Source organism: Trichoderma aggressivum (genome assembly GCF_033847375.1).
Source record: "Trichoderma aggressivum f. europaeum strain CBS 100526 chromosome Unknown scaffold_008, whole genome shotgun sequence".
Lineage (NCBI taxonomy): Eukaryota > Fungi > Ascomycota > Sordariomycetes > Hypocreales > Hypocreaceae > Trichoderma > Trichoderma aggressivum.
The window spans coordinates 106,028-122,840 of NW_026946374.1; the positions used below are offsets into that span (position 1 = coordinate 106,028).

Here is a 16,813-nt window from a genome sequence, read left to right on the forward strand (position 1 = left end):
TTTGTTTCTTTGTTGTTTGCACCCCCCCCCCCCCCCCCCCCCCCGGATCTCGCTGTCGTTCTGCTGCCGCTGTTATACCCGTTGAGCTGAGTCGGTTGCGTCTCAGGCTCTTCTGTCTCTCTTCAACCTTCTCTTTCTTGTGTCCCTCGTTGCATTCTGGGAGTAGGATAGACACGATAGAAACGAAAGCCTAGCTTCACCTCCATTAGCCTTGCTTCAACTTACAACGAACACGACTCTCTTCAAAAACCGCTCACGCATACCATCCTCACTGCACCAATGCATTACAGCCCGGCAACTCTCCTCCTCCTGGGGGCAGTTGCCTCTTCCGCCCGAGCAAGCAACGACAATCAACCCGTACCCAAATCGGGTCTCCAAGAGTCATGGGCGTCGCCGGCCAGAGAAACCGTCGCCGTCGGCCACGAGAATGAGCAGCAGCTTGCCCTGGGATGGTCCCCAAAGCCGACGCAGGCGCCCAAGCCTTTGCTGGGTCGCATGATGATTCCGCGAGCAGATGATTTCACAATCGGGCCGCAGACGTGCGGGTTTGTTCCTGGGACGACTGGCAGTGAGTTGGGTTTGTTCTTGAGGCTCGAGTTTGGGATGCTGACGGTTTCGTAGACTCATTCACGTGTATATCGGTTGGATTTACATGCACGCCTCAGGCCAACTATGTCGGCTGCTGCGAGCCCAACTCGTCCTGCAGTCTCATCAAGACGACGTGCATCGACTACCAGGCGTCCAAGGGCGGTGCTTGCAACCTGCCCTCTGACTATCACACTCTCTGCTGGTAAGCCTCTCCTCCTCCACTCTGTTCTTGTTCCTGTCAAGTCTCGACTAACATGATTCTCCTCCTTTCCTTCTACCAGTGACACATCATCAGCCGGTGCCTGCTACACCTGGGTCGTCTCCACGTCCGGTTCCGGTGACGAATCAGCCCGTCTGCACACCCTCTTCGACTGCTCTCCTACGGCCGGCAGAGGCACACTCCTGACCGTCGACCCGGGCTGGTCGTTGACACACAGCTTCGGCTCAACAACAACCACAACTTCCGCATCAACCACCGCAACGACGACCACCGCCGCCCCTGAGCCCACGCACAAGAGCAGCAGCACCAACGTGGGTGCCATTGCCGGCGGCGCAGTCGGAGGCGTCGCAGCCCTCGGCCTCGTTGGCATCGCCGCGTTCCTCTGGTTTCGTCGCCGTCATTCTCCTCGCAACGCTCCTCCCAACGCCACTCTGGGCGGCGCTCCTCCTCCTCCTCAAGGAGGGAACCCTCCCGCTGGAGCTACCTATCCCTCGGGCGTGCCGGCCGGGTATCCCGGCGGATACGCGCCCGTGCCGATGCAGTCGCCGCCGCAGGGCTACGATCCTCACATGAACCAGTACGGCCAGCAAGGCGTCTATCCGCAGCAGTACCAGGGACAGTATCCTCAGCAGCAGTACAGCTATCCCGTCCAGACGAGCACTTCGCCAGTCTACACGACTCCTTCTCCCGGTGCTTTCAAGGAGGGCGACATGTCGCCTCAGCAGCAGGCGCCTCCGACTGAACTGGCTGCGGTGAACCCCGTTGGAGCAGAGAACAACAGAGCAGAGCTGGGGAATTAGACGCTGGTTTCTGGGGTTTGGGGGTATATCGAGTGATTTGTTTTTCCTGGTATGGGAGGGAATATGCAAGCCAACGTCAGTCTTTTTCTTCTTCTTTCTGCTGAGCTGTTGGATGAATGGGTTTTGAGATGATATCATGAATTGGCTCGGGACATAATGAGGGACGATGCTTTTTGAATGGGTCTCTTTTCTTTTGCTACCCTTTCTAAAGCACAGGGTATATATGATGTCTTCAAACGTGTAAATCAATAAACATTACGAATAAATCCACCTTCGTGCCTGGGCCGTCAGCTTCTCATACAAATCTGAATAGGATTGTCTTCCGGCGTCAAATCCCTTACTCATGACAATGTGGTTACGGCTTTACTCCTTGGTGGCGTTGTCCCAGAATTGGGGCCAGCTGACAACAGTATTACTCACACGAGCCTCTTCCGCGGCAAAGACCATTGCGTGGCTGCGAATCACTTCTTCCACGGTGCAGCCGACAAACTCGTTTTGGGCCTTTTCAGCCTCCCATCCGTGGTTCTTGACACGATCGCAGGCCAGGACAAACTGCCTCGTGAGGCCCAGGTCGCCGCCGCCGTGGCCCTTGTGCTCCATGTGCGGCGTGTAGACGGCCGTCTTTTTCGTGGCAAAGTCCTCCACGACAATCTTTTCAGAATCAGTGTAAATCTCGCCATGCTCGCCGTAGAAGTAGGAGAAGCGATAGCACTGCTTCTTGGTCTGAGCCACCATCTGGATGGTGACGCGCTTGGCGGGCTTGACGGACTCGGGCCACGTAATGGTGACAAACTGGTCGTCGCACACGTTGTTGTCTGCTTCATAGACGCATCGGCCGAACCAATTGCGCGAGCTGACTTCGTCCTTGGGAGTTGACTCGTCCCAGTCGTCCTCCAGGACCTTGGTGATTACCTTTTCGCGCTCTTCAATGGTTTTATAGTCTTCAATGTCGTGTACGACGGTGGTGACGGGCCAGTCAGTGTTGCCAGTCCCAACTCCCTCGCAGTTGGCACTCAGATATACATTCTTGGCGGAATACTTGCAACCAGAGTCACCGAGGGGACAAGTCATGCAGTTGGTGGCTGATCCGGCGGCAGCAGGCTTGCGGCTCTTCCTGAAGTACTGTAATCCTCCAGTGGACGAGACAAAGTCGGGAAGATGAGGCTCGCCCTCTCCAGCCTTTTCCGGAGAGCAGAGAAGCCACAGGATGAGGTCGACATCGTGGCAGCACTTGGTCAGCAGCGATGGCCCTGAAGTGGCCGAGTTTCTCCAGTTGCCTCGCACGTACGAGTGTGTAAAGTGCCACCAGCCAACGGGCTCTGTGTGGACGACGCTGTTGATGTCGCCAATGACTTTATCCTCGACAAGCAGTTTCCTCAGCATCATGTTGTGAGGGCTATATCTCAGGACGTGGCCGATGGAGAAGATTTTATTCTTCAGCTGAGGCTTGAGAGACTTGTAGATGTCGAGACAGTCTTCGAGTGATGGTGCAAGCGGCTTCTCGCACATGATGTGAAGGCCCAGGGGGGCCAAGCCAACGACAACCTCTCGGTGCATCTGATCCTGGACGCAGACAAAGGCGCCGTCAACGCCCTCGGGGACATTGATTTCTCCGTTGGCAACTCGCTGGCGCCGCTTCTGCTCGTATTCGACGAAGTCGCGCCAGTCCAGGAACATCTGGCCTTCGCTCGGGCCGTTGCCACCCCAGATGTGATGCTTCCCAAGCGTCTCCCGCCTGTACTTGTTGGGATCAGCCACGGCGGCAACGACACCGTTGCTGGCAATATCGATACACCTAGCATAGCCGATTCCTCGGGCTCCGGCACCGATGATGATGAAGCGAGGCGGATCTTCCGACATTTCAGGCCTCGGAAGGGGCTTGACATGGGGGTCGTCGGAGACCTGGAGCGAGGCCATGGCGACGATTGGATATGAGATAAGTTTAGAATGTCGAGCTCCTGTTCACGATGATGTTGAGACTTTGCTTTCTGTTGATGTAAAAGGAGTCGTCGATGAGTGATTCGGCTCTGTCTGTCATATATAGCCCATGGCCCAAAGATGTTAGCCAGGGACGCCGTCCGTAGCCCAACCCGGGTCGCCCAATCAGGATCGAGCCGATTCAAAACAGTGGCTCGACGGCATCTTAGCAATTGGACGAGAGAATGTGCAACGTTCCAGTGCTAGAACCGCTAGCAATGAGGGGGAAGAAGGGCGCTGCTTATCGAGGGCATGTTTGGGCTTGGGTGGGGGAGGGGAAGATGGGTTTCACTTGATGCCACGTGAATCTTGTGAGAGACGCTGGACGGAGAGCTGGAGGGGCGCCACATGGCTGCTGTTAGCTCCCTAGATCGCTGAACCGGCCCCCTAAACAGGCAACAGCCGGCGCTGTAGTCGCTGTCGGGCTTAAGGCGATGCCCTGGAGCTGGAGCTTTCTGCGGTACCGGTGCTCCTTAGCTTGGATCAACCAAACCAAACCAGAGACATCCATTGAGCAGAGTGTTGATTCGACTCTTGTTCTCTTGGTCATCTTGCTCCGCCAGCATTCATTAGGCACTACATATTCAAACTAAAGTTTTGCCGTGTGGTTACATCCGATCGTTTAGAATGCCGGGTTCCGAGTTAAGTCATGCCTCGGCGGCGGACGATGCTTTGGTCTGGATCGACTGCGAGGTGAGATATGACGTCGAATCCCCCTGTTCACCTGATCTTCTTCTTCTCCTTACCAAGGCTTGACCGTCGTGTATAGATGACGGGCTTGAACCCCGACACCGAGGAGATTCTGGAAATCTACTGCATCTTGACGACGGGAAACCTCGACATCATCGACCCCGAGGGTTTCCACGCCGTCATCCACTGGCCGGCCTCTCGCCTGGACCAGATGGACGAGTGGTGCACAAACACGCACGGCAACTCAGGCCTGACGGCAGCCGTGATGGCCTCAGACACCACGCCGGCCCAGGCAGCCGAGGGTCTGTACCGCTACATCACAAAGTTCATCCCCAAGCCGCGGACGGCGTTGCTGGCCGGCAACAGCGTGCATGCCGACAGGGCCTTTCTGCGAAGAGAGCCGTACGGCAGGGTCATGGAGCACCTGCACTACCGCATCATGGACGTGAGCTCGATCAAGGAGGCAGCTCGGCGGTGGAGCCCGCAGCTTCTGTCGCGGGCGCCGGCGAAGAAGGGGAGCCACAAGGCGAGGGACGACATCCTGGAGAGCATCGAGGAGGCCCGGTACTACAGGGAGGCCATCTTTGGGGCATCGGCTGATGTCAGGTAGGCCGTAGGAATTGAACTGAGAAGAAACCTGTTGATGCACCCCGTTGAGGTCCATCTTGTAAGAAGCAGCCCAAAGCAAACCAATTGCGCGTCATTGATGTCATTGCTGGACGGGCGCTGGGCTTTCGTTGGGCCAAAGGCGACGACTTTGACCGCCATGAGGCAACGGCTGCAGCTCCAGTTTGGCATTGGGATTTGCAATTCAATCCGCACTGTACGACATCACTCAGACGATGTATCGGACACAGTGCCAACTGACCTTACACCAGCACGGCTTGCCCCTCCATCGCTTGTTCAAGATGCCCAATCCCCACCACCAGCTCCTTGAAGCTTCCCCTCATCGCCCCTTAAAGCTTCCAACGTCCCCTATTATTCCCGCTTGTTAGGCTTCCTAGGAGCTCGTTGGCAATAAAAAGCTCTTCCTATAGCCGCTGGCTTCAATTCAATCCAATTCTATTCTTCCAATCTACAGCATCAGCAATCCCCCTACAATCTCTCACCCGCCGCCATGAGTGCCAGCATTCAGACTGTCGAGTTCGAGCCCTTCCAGGACCAGAAGCCCGGAACGTGCGTCACAGCCTTTCTTTGCTGCCCCGCCATCGTCTTTTACACTTGACGGATTCAATTGCTGACATTGGCTTGCCAATCCTCCAGTTCTGGCCTGCGGAAGAAGGTCGTCGTCTTCCAGAAGCCGCACTACAGCGAGGCCTTTGTCGCCAGCATCCTCCTGTCCATCCCCGAAGGCGCCGAGGGTACGAATTCATCTGTGTTTTGTCTCATCTGGCGAAAGATGCCGTCAAGATGCCGAGCCAACTAACACTCTCCCGTCTCTCCAGGCGCTTTCCTCGTCATCGGTGGCGATGGACGATTCTATAACCCCGAGGTGATCCAGCTGATTGCCAAGATCAGTGCCGCGTATGGCGTCAAGAAGCTTCTCATCGGCCAGAACGGAATCCTCTCTACTCCCGCGGCTAGCCATGTCATTCGCCTTCGCAAGGCGACGGGTGGTATTCTGCTCACAGCCAGCCACAACCCTGGCGGTAAGTCCCTCAAGCTTGCCACACTGAGCGCAAAGGACAGTTGCTGACGACGCATGTTATTCGGCCAGGCCCTACCAACGATTTCGGCATCAAGTACAACCTGGCCAACGGTGGTCCCGCTCCCGAGTCTGTTACCAACAAGATCTACGAGACGTCCAAGACCTTGACGTCGTATAAGCTTGCTTCCATCCCCGACATCGACATCTCCACCATTGGCACCTCTACCTATGGCTCCCTCGAGGTCGAGGTCATTGACAGCACCGCCGACTACGTCACCATGCTCAAGGACATCTTTGACTTTGACACCATCAAGAAGTTCTTCTCCTCCCACCCCGACTTCAAGGTCCTGTTTGATGGCCTCCACGGCGTCACTGGCCCCTACGGCAAGGCCATCTTTGAAAAGGAGCTTGGGCTCACCGGCGCCACCCAGAACTGCATTCCCAGCCCCGACTTCAATGGTGGACACCCCGACCCAAACCTCACCTACGCCCACTCCCTGGTCGAGGTTGTCGACAAGAACGAAATCCCCTTTGGTGCCGCTTCCGATGGTGATGGTGACCGAAACATGATTTACGGCGCCAACGCCTTTGTCTCTCCCGGAGACTCTCTCGCCATCATTGCCCACCACGCCAAGCTCATCCCCTACTTCCAGAAGAACGGCGTCAACGGCCTTGCTCGATCCATGCCCACCAGCGGTGCCGTCGACCTGGTTGCCAAGGCACAGGGCCTCACCAGCTACGAGGTCCCCACCGGCTGGAAGTTCTTCTGCGCCCTCTTCGATGCGAAGAAGCTGTCCATCTGTGGTGAGGAGAGTTTCGGAACTGGTAGCGATCACATCCGTGAGAAGGATGGCCTGTGGGCCATCGTTGCCTGGCTGAACATCATCGCTGCCCTTGGCGTCCAGAACCCTGGCGTGACCCCTTCCATCAAGCAGATCCAGAAGGACTTCTGGACGCAATACGGACGCACCTTTTTCACCAGATATGACTACGAGAATGTCGACTCTGACGGCGCCAACAAGGTTGTTGGCGAGCTCGAGGCTTTGGTGGCCGACCCCAAGTTTGTGGGCAGCACCATTGGCGGTAAGCATTACTCCTCTACAACGAGCAGCATCAGACTAACTCAACCGAACAGAGCGCACCGTCACCAAGGCTGGCAACTTCTCCTACACTGACCTGGATGGCTCAGTCTCGTCCAACCAGGGCCTGTACGCCGGCTTCTCCTCTGGCAGCCGCATTGTCGTGCGTCTCTCCGGTACTGGCTCATCCGGCGCTACCATCCGTCTGTACATTGAGCAGCACACCAGCGATCCTTCCAAGTACGACCTTGATGCTCAAGACTTTTTGAAGGACGAGGTCAAGTTTGCTACCGAGCTGTTGAAGTTTAAGCAGCACATTGGCCGCGACGAGCCTGATGTCAAGACCTAAGCATCTGATGTTTTGATGAATCCTCATTATTATTTTAATTTGAAGCGTAGTGTTTGAAATGGGAGGGAAGGAAATAAAACCACATGAGATTATGCCCAGCAAGATATAGCTGTATTAAAAGCAATGAATTACAAAAAAATTTCAAGTTATATATTTCTTTTTCTTTTGAGTCGGATAAATCATTAGCCATAACAATAACGTGGTCATCAAACCAACTTGACATGTTCATATAAGTTCAAATAAATTTGGAGTCGTGAGTGGAAGATTCATGAAATTAAAAACACAACAAATCAAAAACCAAAATTCCTCGTAAAAGGTAATCGTCTTCAGTAAAACCTCTCAAATAAACTTTTCTTTTTGCGGAAAATATCAAAACGCCATTCGCCAGAGCTGAAATGAGTAGCCGGGCATCAAATTATCAGTCGTCTCGTCGTAAAAAAAAAAAAAAAAAAAAAAAAAACGTTGTAGGAGATGTTGATGGGGTATAAAAATATAGAATGGATGGAAACAAATTAAATTGACAAGCGTTGCTTGAAACGTGGTGGTTTTTGTCAAAACTGATTAAGAAGAGGGATGAAGAAGGGTGGGCGGAATCGCTTGAAATTAAGCTCTTGGAGTCGTCGGTCGAGATACCGCCCTGGGAGTATTTGGTCTTGGAGTGATGGGCCGCGATGTATTCGGCTTGACTGGAGCGCAGAAGAGATCTTTGAAGCTTTGGGCAGCTATGAAAATGTTAGAAGAAGAAGCAAAGGACCAAGACGTGTCAAGGAACTCACCCTCTTCGTTGTAAAACTGAAGCTCAAACGCTCCGCCGGAACCCTTTCGCTGCGCTTGCTGTCGGTACTGCTGGCAGAAAACGTACAGCTGAATGTCGGCCAGGCGGATTCTCTTGCGGCTGACCCGCCTGAGCCAAGTGGGCGACGCGGACTGATGGGTTACTGGGAGCGGCTGTTAGTCTATACCGATGTCCTTGATTCTTGGATTCTTTTTTTTTTCCCTGATGAGGCGGGAAAAATGACATACCAAAGGCCGTCCAGACGGGACATTGGCGCAGCTCTCCCTCCCAAACGGCGACGTGGAGGCGGCGGCCGCCTGTGTGTCGATCTTCGTAAACGATGAGTGAGTGCTTGAAGCCGTCGTCCAAAATGCATCTGGCAGGAGATGTTAGCAGCAAGAAACGATTTTGTGAGTGGGATGAATGGGACTCACGCTTGAAAGAGCTTCCGTTCACCCTTTAGGGCGTATTCCTTGGTCCCGAGCAGGACTGTCAGGGTGTTTCGAGACTTGAGAGCCAGAAAGGTGCAGTACATGAGAATGAGTTCTGAAAATACCCCCCCGTTAGCAATGGCCGTTTATTGCGGCGCGAACATTACTGCGAGAAAACATTCAACGCTTTAGGGCGTGATCTGACATACCTTCCCAGGTCTGAAAGCGCAATGTTGCCCAGAGCTTGGAGCAGTTTTCGGAGCGGCTCCATCTCTTGAACTGTATCGAATCATTCTCACGCTGAATGCACAGCTCGTGCACGCCACGGACTGAGAACCATGGTCCGCCCATGTAAAAAGTCCGAAGGAGAAGGTATGGTGAGCCATCTCGTCCATCAGAATAGGCGATGAGGGAAATCTTGTCATCGTCAATGGGTCTGAAGTCATCAAATTAGCAAGGCTGCCATGATGGCTGCTGGCATATCTCATGCGTATACGAACTTACCGTCTGAATAGAACCTTTGAATTGTTAGGGATGCTCAAATGACCCCATGGCCGATGTGGTCCAAAAGACTCGGATCTGTGAAAACGCCATGTTTGAGTATGCAATTTCTTATTGTAGCTAAGGGGGGGCTCTGATGACTTACGGAAGCTGGCTTTTTAGAGGTGACCGAGATGGCAGGGGCAGAGAAAAGATTTGCTCGGCCCAGTGAACGGACTGCATCAACACATGTAAGCGACATGTCAACAAGTAAAAAGAAGCAAAGAATTCCCTACCGGATCCATGTCTGCAGGTGGTATAGTCCCATAGCGAACCAGAGGGCCGGCCTGTATTGGAGGCGGAGCTATAGTCTCTTGTTAGTGTCGAGAGTATTTCCCTGACGTGGGCAAATTAGCTGAACATACGAATTCCTCTCGCTTCTCGCAGATTCATTATCTGCAGGCGGAACGCTTCCATCATGTTGAGGTCGAAGTTGGGCGATCTTGATGTACATGTCAGCAGCCTGGACCAAGACAACGTCAGACGTCAAAAGCATGTTTTGTTACCTGGATAGCAAGTCCCGAATAGCTGAGAGATAATGGTTATACACAACGAACCGCTGCGGTAGCTGCAGACCGCCAGCTTCGTTGGTCATCTCGTGAAACATTGTTCGCCAGCGGTTTACTTTGGTCAATTTTCGGTTCTCATAGTGCGTTGTGATGTCCCGTAGAGATCGCGACATGCACGGCAGGATGGTATTAAGGGGATCCAGCACCAGCGGCACGCGGTCTTGGTGGACTTGGGACAGGTCGGCCAGCTCTCGCAGAATCAGGCTAGAGGTCTTGATCTCGTCGATGAGTGGCTTCAAATGCCGACGATTGTCCTCTGGCATGGCGAGGAACAAGCCCTCGAGCCGCAGCCAGACACTATCTGACCTCTCCGCTTCCAAGCAGCATCCCTTGAGTAGATGGGCGTCTACCAAGGCTGCGGGATCCTCCTTAGGTGAACCAAGCTCCATGGCGTGATTAGAAAACATGTAGACGGAATATGGCGGCGGTAACAATATTAATACGAATCGAAAAAAAAAGACGAATGTTCCAAGAGGATCGCTGTGGCCTATCCAAGCATGGGCCTGGTCCAGATGGAATGAATCGGTGTACGGCGGTAACCAGTCAACTCGATACCTTTTTGTTTGATCTTCTTTCTTCTACCAGGCCTCTCTCACAATAGCTGGGCCAGCCGTTTCACGTCCCGGAGCCGATGGAATTGGATTGGCTATTACAACAACCTCATACGATATACGATTCGTTGCACACGTGAGCCAACCACAGGAAAAGGCTGGGGAGAATGGAAGAAAGAAGAGGAAAAAAAACTGCGTCTCTCTCGCCAGTGGAAGACAGCCAGACAACGATCCGAAAGATTGGGTCGGAGCCAGATCAAATCGAAATGTCGGAGTGGCAGGGTGGACCGGTAGTTAAAGTCGGGGCGGGCGGGGGATGGAGAGCAACAAGAGCAGAGCCATGCAACATCAAAACCCGGCCATGGAGGGGCATCTATCTTCCCACACCAGTGGCACGGGGATCCGGTGGCAGCCCAATGCAAATGCAAAATGCACGGGATGGGGGGGAAAGGAAAGGGAGAGAAGAGGAGAGGGAGAGGGAGGAGGAGGAGGAGGGCGTCACTGGCAACACCAACAGCAGACAAGGACAGGCTTGAGACACACACACATGCAGCGTGCCAGCGTGTCCGGCATAGAATAGAATAGATTGTGTGCTCCCTGCGTCAAGCAATGGAGAGTCGAGAGATGGTCGTAGACCCCCAAGGCCGTGCAGCAGCAGCAGCAGCAGCAGCATCCCATCGGATGACCAACTGGTGCATCGCCAGCAGCGCCAGAGCCCGTCACCCCATGTTGCGGTGGCGACCCAGCGCAAGGCTCGCAGCAGCTCACAGCATGCCACGAAAGCAAGCGTGTGTCGACCCGACGGTTTGCGGTGCATTGGGCCGGCACTTGCATGGTCCCCGATGCAGCAAAGCATGTTCATGTTCGCACAAGCCGCCCATCATTGGCTCGCTTCGGGTGGAGGCCACGGCCGCTGCCAACAGATAGCAGCCGGGCATCTGATTGAGCGGTGATGCTGCGCGGTGATGTGATTGTGGCTGGAGAAGATGGGCTCGACCATGTTGTTGCTTGGGCCTGTCTGGCGGGCTAACGGGCAGCGGGCCTATTCTCTGTGGCCGCATGTTAGTGCTTAGGACAGAACAGTAGTCGCAGAGCCGCCATTTGAGGCTGAGGAGGATGGAAGCGGAGAGTGTGGAGAGAGAGAGCGACGCTTGCTTGGGGCGGCCCGGGCTTCCGTCCACCGGCCTTTCTCCTCTCCCTTTTCTTGCAGCTATTCTCGCTCTCGTGTGTATTTCTTCTCTCTTCTTCCTCCACTGCGCTCATGTTAAGATTTGGCGTGGACGGAGGAGAGCTTCCGGATTCCGGGGTCTTGAGGCTCCGCTGGCTTGGGTTGATCCGTGCCGGTTGCATACCGCCACCTCCACCGCCATCCGAGGGAGCCTCTTTTTTCCCTCTCACCAGCCACGTCGAAAAGAGAGCTTAGTAACATGCAGCTCGAGTAGCAACAGGCGAGAGAGCTCTGTGAAGCAAATAAGCGTACTCCATAGAAATCACAAAATCCATCAGCTCAAGCCATCAATTCCAGTACAAGAGATGCGAGAAAAGAAAGGAAAAGAGGGATCGAGAGCATGTCATGTGTGGTTGCAGAAGCACATGTTGTAGATTTATATCTTGTCAATTCATGGCCGTGGCTTCATTGTTATTACGATGAATGAAGCTCACGCAAAAGTTAATTTGATATCGCATTGTAGCTCTGCCGGCCACTTCCCCGTCCTCAATTACAAGAATGCGAGACCCTGTTCCGTTGAATTCCGGCACCTGAAAGCAAATAGTACGCAACCCATTCCGTGCATTCGTACAACACCGTCCTGCCCATAATACAAAGAAATCGACATCACCAGCCTGGGCCTGTCATGTTTGGCTAAGCAAGGCGAGCGGGCCCGTTGCCATTAATCCTCAGCCCAATGCTTCGTGAATCATTGCAGAAAGAATCACCTAAACCATGATTCTGAATGTTCCGTCATGGCAAATTCCCCGCTTACGATGAGTCCTCTTCCTGGTCGGCCTGTCAAAGTCAAAGTCAGCATTCATCTTGATGCGATTCAATGGGGTTAGGGTAAAGGCGCGTACGTTGTAAGCCTGCTTCTCATCCTCATAACGCTTCTTGTCGGCGGCAGCCTTGGCCTCATAGGGGGCACGCTGCTTGTCATTCAGGGCCTTCCACCGCTCACCGAGCAGCTTGCCGACCTGGCCGAATGAAATGCCGGGGTTCTCCTCACGAACGTTCTCACGCTGCTCGTTGGCGAAGAACATGTAGGCAGAGAGACCGCGCTTAGGAGCGTTGGGGTCTGGGAAATCAAGTTAGCCAGATGCCACAAAGTTGTTGACGAGTACGAGGCAACATACCCTTCTTGCCGCGCTTCTTGCCACCGTCCTTGGCACCACGCTTTCCTGCTGCGGCCTTGGGCATTTTGACTATGTAGTTTCTAGAATGGAGTTAGTCGCGCCATCTTCTTCCATGAGATGAGATGAGCATTGAGTGAGTGAGTGAGTGGTGGGTGAGGCGAGGGAGTGGCCAGAGCAGAACGCGACCAAGTAGAGATGGCCACTAAGCTTGATTGCAAAGGTAAAACGAACGACATGGTGGAAGTGGGCTGTGTAGAGGTAGAGAGGCATTGAGGCAAGGTAGAGGGGTAGCTCTGCTGGTGCAGCTCCATGAGCTAGACATGAGGTAGCAGGTGAGGCACCGAAAGTGCAATTGAGGCCGCTTGCGCGGGTGAAAGAGGGTTTGAAGCTCAAAAAAGTGCTTTGCGAGGCCATCTCCATACTCTGAAGGATTTTTATCTCGCAGACGAGCGCGGTTGCGATGTCGAGCTTTTTCACTCTTCCAATGCGACCGCGCAAGTCAGCGCGTGTTGAAGATGGGCAGGGGAGCTATGCTGTGCTGTGCTGTGCCGTGCTAATGGGGAAGAGCAAGAGTTGCGTCTCGAGGTGCAGAGCTGCATCACCAAGAGCAACGCTGCGAGGGCAGGAATGAAGCTCAAAAACAACTCAAAAACACTCGGGACCAGCTAACCGGGTGCAGTGCACGAGGCAAAAGGACGTGGTTGCTGGTGACCTGGTGCTTGGCTGTGATGCGCGGCGAAGTCAAGGTACTCACCAGATAGGCGCGTTGTGTTGCGACGAAGACGCGGGTGCAGTTTGTATGGGAGGATTTTGTATGGGAGAATTTGTATGGGAGAGGGAGAAGGGGAGCGAGTCTGTATGGGGGGAGGGCCAAGCAGCCTTTTTACTATGGGCGAGTGATTGTGAGTGCGGGCTGCGGAGGGACGCGCGCACGCGCCGAACGGCCTAAAAAGCTACCACCCACACACTCTCTCCTTCGCCCACGCTCTCACTTTTTTTTTTTTTTTTTTTCCCCCTCCTGGAGGGGTGACGGGTATTCTGGCTTGGGGGTTGGGGGGGGTGCTGGGTACCTGCTGTACTGGGTACGAAGCGCTACGACGGAGGTACTCGTACTCATACGAGTACTCGCGGATGGAGCACGCAGGACTGGGCTGCTAGTAGGGTCCGGAGCGCTGCAATAGGCGGCACTATGGGCGCTGGGGACAGGCGGCTGTTTGCACTGGGCACACACTGGGCAACACACACTGGGCACGGGGTATGTTTGCCGACGGTAGGTACTCGTACCTGCTCCCTGGAGACGCCTAGTGTCCGAGTACCTGCTGCAGCGAGGTTGGAGGTAACAGCAGCAACAGCAACAGCAACGTACCTGGACGATCCATCCATTCGATTGGATCCAATTTGCTGTGCTGTGCTGTGCTGTGCTGTGCTGTGCTCTGCTGTGCTCTACTCGGCGAGGCGAGACGAGGCGAAGGAGGGAGGCGACTTTTGATCTGCTCTGCTCCATACAGCCTCTACCTTGTGCTCCATCCAGCCATCCATACGAGTACGTACAGGTACTCGTTGGATTCAAGGCATTTGATGTTGTCTCGCCTACGGCGCTGCAGGACCAATTCGTAACCAGTACAAACAAGCATGGATGCATCGAGCTTTTCCGCAATGCCTGCGCTTGCACTGCACCGCAACTGCGTGTAAGTGGCTCCCTCTCCTGCCTGCACTTGGACCTGTCCATACGTTCTCCGTTCTCCGCAGTGCAAATGGCAGCATGCATGCCGCTTAACTTGGGTCGCGACTCGTCCTCGGATCGAAAGTACGGAGCAGCAGCTTATACTACCAGTAACGGGTACAGACACGACAGGGAGGGAGATGGATATGGCAATGGATCTCCAAGCATCTCATCTCTAACTGGCTACTAAGTACGAGCATGTTTTGTTGCCATACAGTCATCGACAGTGCCTCAGTTTGGATAGAGCCAACAAGGTTTCAAGCATCAAATACATCTCAATGTACTCCGTACACACTCGTAGTGCAAGGCTCCTAAAGCCGAAGAAAGAAAGAAACCCGACGCCACAGGGAGCATGTTCCGTCAGTGTCCTGCGGCGCTGCTTCGTATCAGTGACCTTCAGTTGGTGATCCAGGCAAGCCTCGCGCGTCCATCTTCTCCTAGCTCAGCAACAGGCTGTCGTCATGGATAGGTACTCGTGTGCTGTTTTTGTTGAGTCGAGTTAGCAGCGGCGGTCACAGGCAAGGTGCCTGCTTGGTCTGCTGATTGCGCAATACTGTACAGGTACACGGCCTGCTTAGCCTTCCCCTCTCAAGAACAGTCCACGCCCTTTGTACCCCATCGTCCGTCTTGTAAATCGCACTGTGTACTTGCGACTGCACCAACCCTCCCTCATCCTTGAAGTGGCTGCGCTTGTACTCTCTCTCACCGGGGCGAATCCACCAAGCTGCGCTCCCCTGGACTTGGACTTGGCCGTAGGAAGCTCTTGGTGTCGCTTCCTCCATTCATAACCCACGTCGAAGCCAGGTGTCTGGTGCCTTTTTTCCCTCCCTCTACGGAGCACCGCTGCTCCATACGCCCAAAACGCACTGGCGGATCAATGCTGCTACTGCTGCTCCTGCTTCTGCCACTGCCACTGCCACTGCCACTGCCACTGCCACTGCTGCTACTACTGACACCCTCCTTGCAACTCTGGCTGGTGCCACACCTCGACCTCGAACTCTCCATTTAGCAGCACCCATGTTTTGGCCGGATGCGCTGCGAGGCGAGGGTGAGGGGACTCGATGGCACAGCCAACTCCGGCGGTAGCACGGAGTACCATTCGCAGTAGGCTGGATTGGAAGGTGCGGAGTACCACATGAAATGAGGCTTGCCCATGCGTGTGCTCGCACACCAAAAGTCTCTCTCCCCCTTGATGCTAGCTGTGAGTGTACCAGCAGTTGAGGTTGAGAGCTGTTTGAGCTGGACAGACAGAAGACTGCGTGCTCGTACGTGCCAGCAAGTACTAACTCCTCTGACAAAGCACGAGGTACATTCTACCCACGCAGAAAACAAGTCTCATACGATGAATTGCCCTTGGTTGCCCTGCCCCTCGCACATCTCCAGCTGCTGTGCTACCGGTTCGAGTACGAGTACTTGCATCGCTGCTACTGAATCGGCTTACTCCAAGTCTCAAGTCGGCTGAACACGGCCCTTGTTGGTGTTTGACATGCGGACGAAACAACGGAGCACAAGTACTCGTACTTGCGCCGGCCGATTGTTTTGGGCGCCAAGCAAGGTCAAGTTACATGGCCAGATGCATGCCTTTTGACACGCGGAAATTGAGACTGGACGGCCGCAACTCTCGCAAGAGGTACCTGATTTACGACATGCTGGTACTCGGTACCCATTGGAGCGTTGATTCAATTTCAAAGGAGCCGTGGAAATTACTATGGGTGGCCCTGCAAGGCCCTTTCTCGCACTCCTCACTGCAACACAGGCTCGCATTGGCGTGCCAGAGAGTTGCGCCGACTGCTTCCAAAGCTCTTAGCGCGGAGCCCATCCTCCTGCCTTTCCCCTCACCAGTGACTGGTCTCACGACTTAAACTGGGGCGTCTACTGTACGAGTGCTCGTTTCTTCTTTGCCACATGTTGGCTGCTCTGGACGGCATTGAACCCTCTACGCAGGTACTGCTAGAGGTATGCACTGTATGAGAGGTATGTACTAGTATGAGTCTCATACCCGTATTCTGCGACACGGTTTGCTTGTGGTCTGGCAGCAGGGCGCCCGACGCAGGCATGGAGACGAACGGGCTGCCGCCTGAGTCCGGACTTGCATCTTCTCGAAGCATTGATTATGATTACCTTAGTATGGAAACGACATGCGGCAACCAAGCGTACCGGGGAGCTGACCATTTACCAGCCAAAGCTACATACTAGCTTTGAGCTCTTTTGCTGCTGATTGCTCCATCGGCTGTTCCGTAGTGCTACCTCTGTCAAGTTGCGACTACTGGTGCTCGTTGTCGGACCTTCGCTACTGTCTGGTTCCAATATTGCATGCACTGGGCTTATTCTGCCCAGACCCGGTTGCATACAGACTGGAGTGCATGTACCTGACGAACCCCTCGTGCTACCTCGATGCTTTCTAGGGATACTTGCTGCAAGTGTTCGTCGGTGGTCGAGATAAAGACGCTCCGATAAACAAGCCACCCTTTTGCTCTACAGTAGGCATTGTCACGAGCATGCATAAAAAGCCAAATCAAGGGACTAC

At 54.2% G+C, this 16,813-nt stretch overlaps 5 protein-coding genes across 5 annotated transcripts; 2 read left to right on the plus strand and 3 right to left on the minus strand.

Moving 5' to 3' along the window:
* Nucleotides 1–279: 279 nt before the first annotated feature.
* Nucleotides 280–1,608, plus strand: Triagg1_2888 (uncharacterized protein; the record flags this gene model as incomplete). The annotated part of the gene is made up of 3 exons (XM_062897118.1): nt 280–568; nt 622–790; nt 870–1,608. 3 exons carry the CDS (start codon nt 280–282, stop codon nt 1,606–1,608), a joined length of 1,197 nt encoding a protein of 398 aa, XP_062757955.1.
* Nucleotides 1,609–1,971: 363 nt separating this feature from the next.
* On the minus strand, nt 1,972–3,525 carry Triagg1_2889 (uncharacterized protein; the record flags this gene model as incomplete). Its single annotated transcript, XM_062897120.1, has 1 exon — nt 1,972–3,525. The coding sequence occupies one exon, from the start codon at nt 3,523–3,525 to the stop codon at nt 1,972–1,974; it is 1,554 nt and encodes a 517-aa protein (XP_062757956.1).
* Nucleotides 3,526–4,212: 687 nt separating this feature from the next.
* Triagg1_2890 (uncharacterized protein) lies at nt 4,213–7,351 on the plus strand (the record flags this gene model as incomplete). The annotated part of the gene is made up of 8 exons (XM_062897121.1): nt 4,213–4,278; nt 4,355–4,881; nt 4,954–5,098; nt 5,357–5,451; nt 5,539–5,636; nt 5,721–5,924; nt 5,993–7,006; nt 7,059–7,351. 8 exons carry the CDS (start codon nt 4,213–4,215, stop codon nt 7,349–7,351), a joined length of 2,442 nt encoding a protein of 813 aa, XP_062757957.1.
* Nucleotides 7,352–7,954: 603 nt separating this feature from the next.
* Nucleotides 7,955–10,055, minus strand: Triagg1_2891 (uncharacterized protein; the record flags this gene model as incomplete). The annotated part of the gene is made up of 10 exons (XM_062897122.1): nt 7,955–8,073; nt 8,128–8,289; nt 8,375–8,502; nt 8,561–8,672; nt 8,767–8,993; nt 9,062–9,136; nt 9,204–9,274; nt 9,334–9,401; nt 9,463–9,539; nt 9,604–10,055. 10 exons carry the CDS (start codon nt 10,053–10,055, stop codon nt 7,955–7,957), a joined length of 1,491 nt encoding a protein of 496 aa, XP_062757958.1.
* A 2,140-nt stretch (nt 10,056–12,195) lies between these two features.
* Triagg1_2892 (transcriptional regulator family: HMG) lies at nt 12,196–12,627 on the minus strand (the record flags this gene model as incomplete). Its single annotated transcript, XM_062897123.1, has 3 exons — nt 12,196–12,222; nt 12,288–12,505; nt 12,564–12,627. 3 exons carry the CDS (start codon nt 12,625–12,627, stop codon nt 12,196–12,198), a joined length of 309 nt encoding a protein of 102 aa, XP_062757959.1.
* Nucleotides 12,628–16,813: the final 4,186 nt, after the last annotated feature.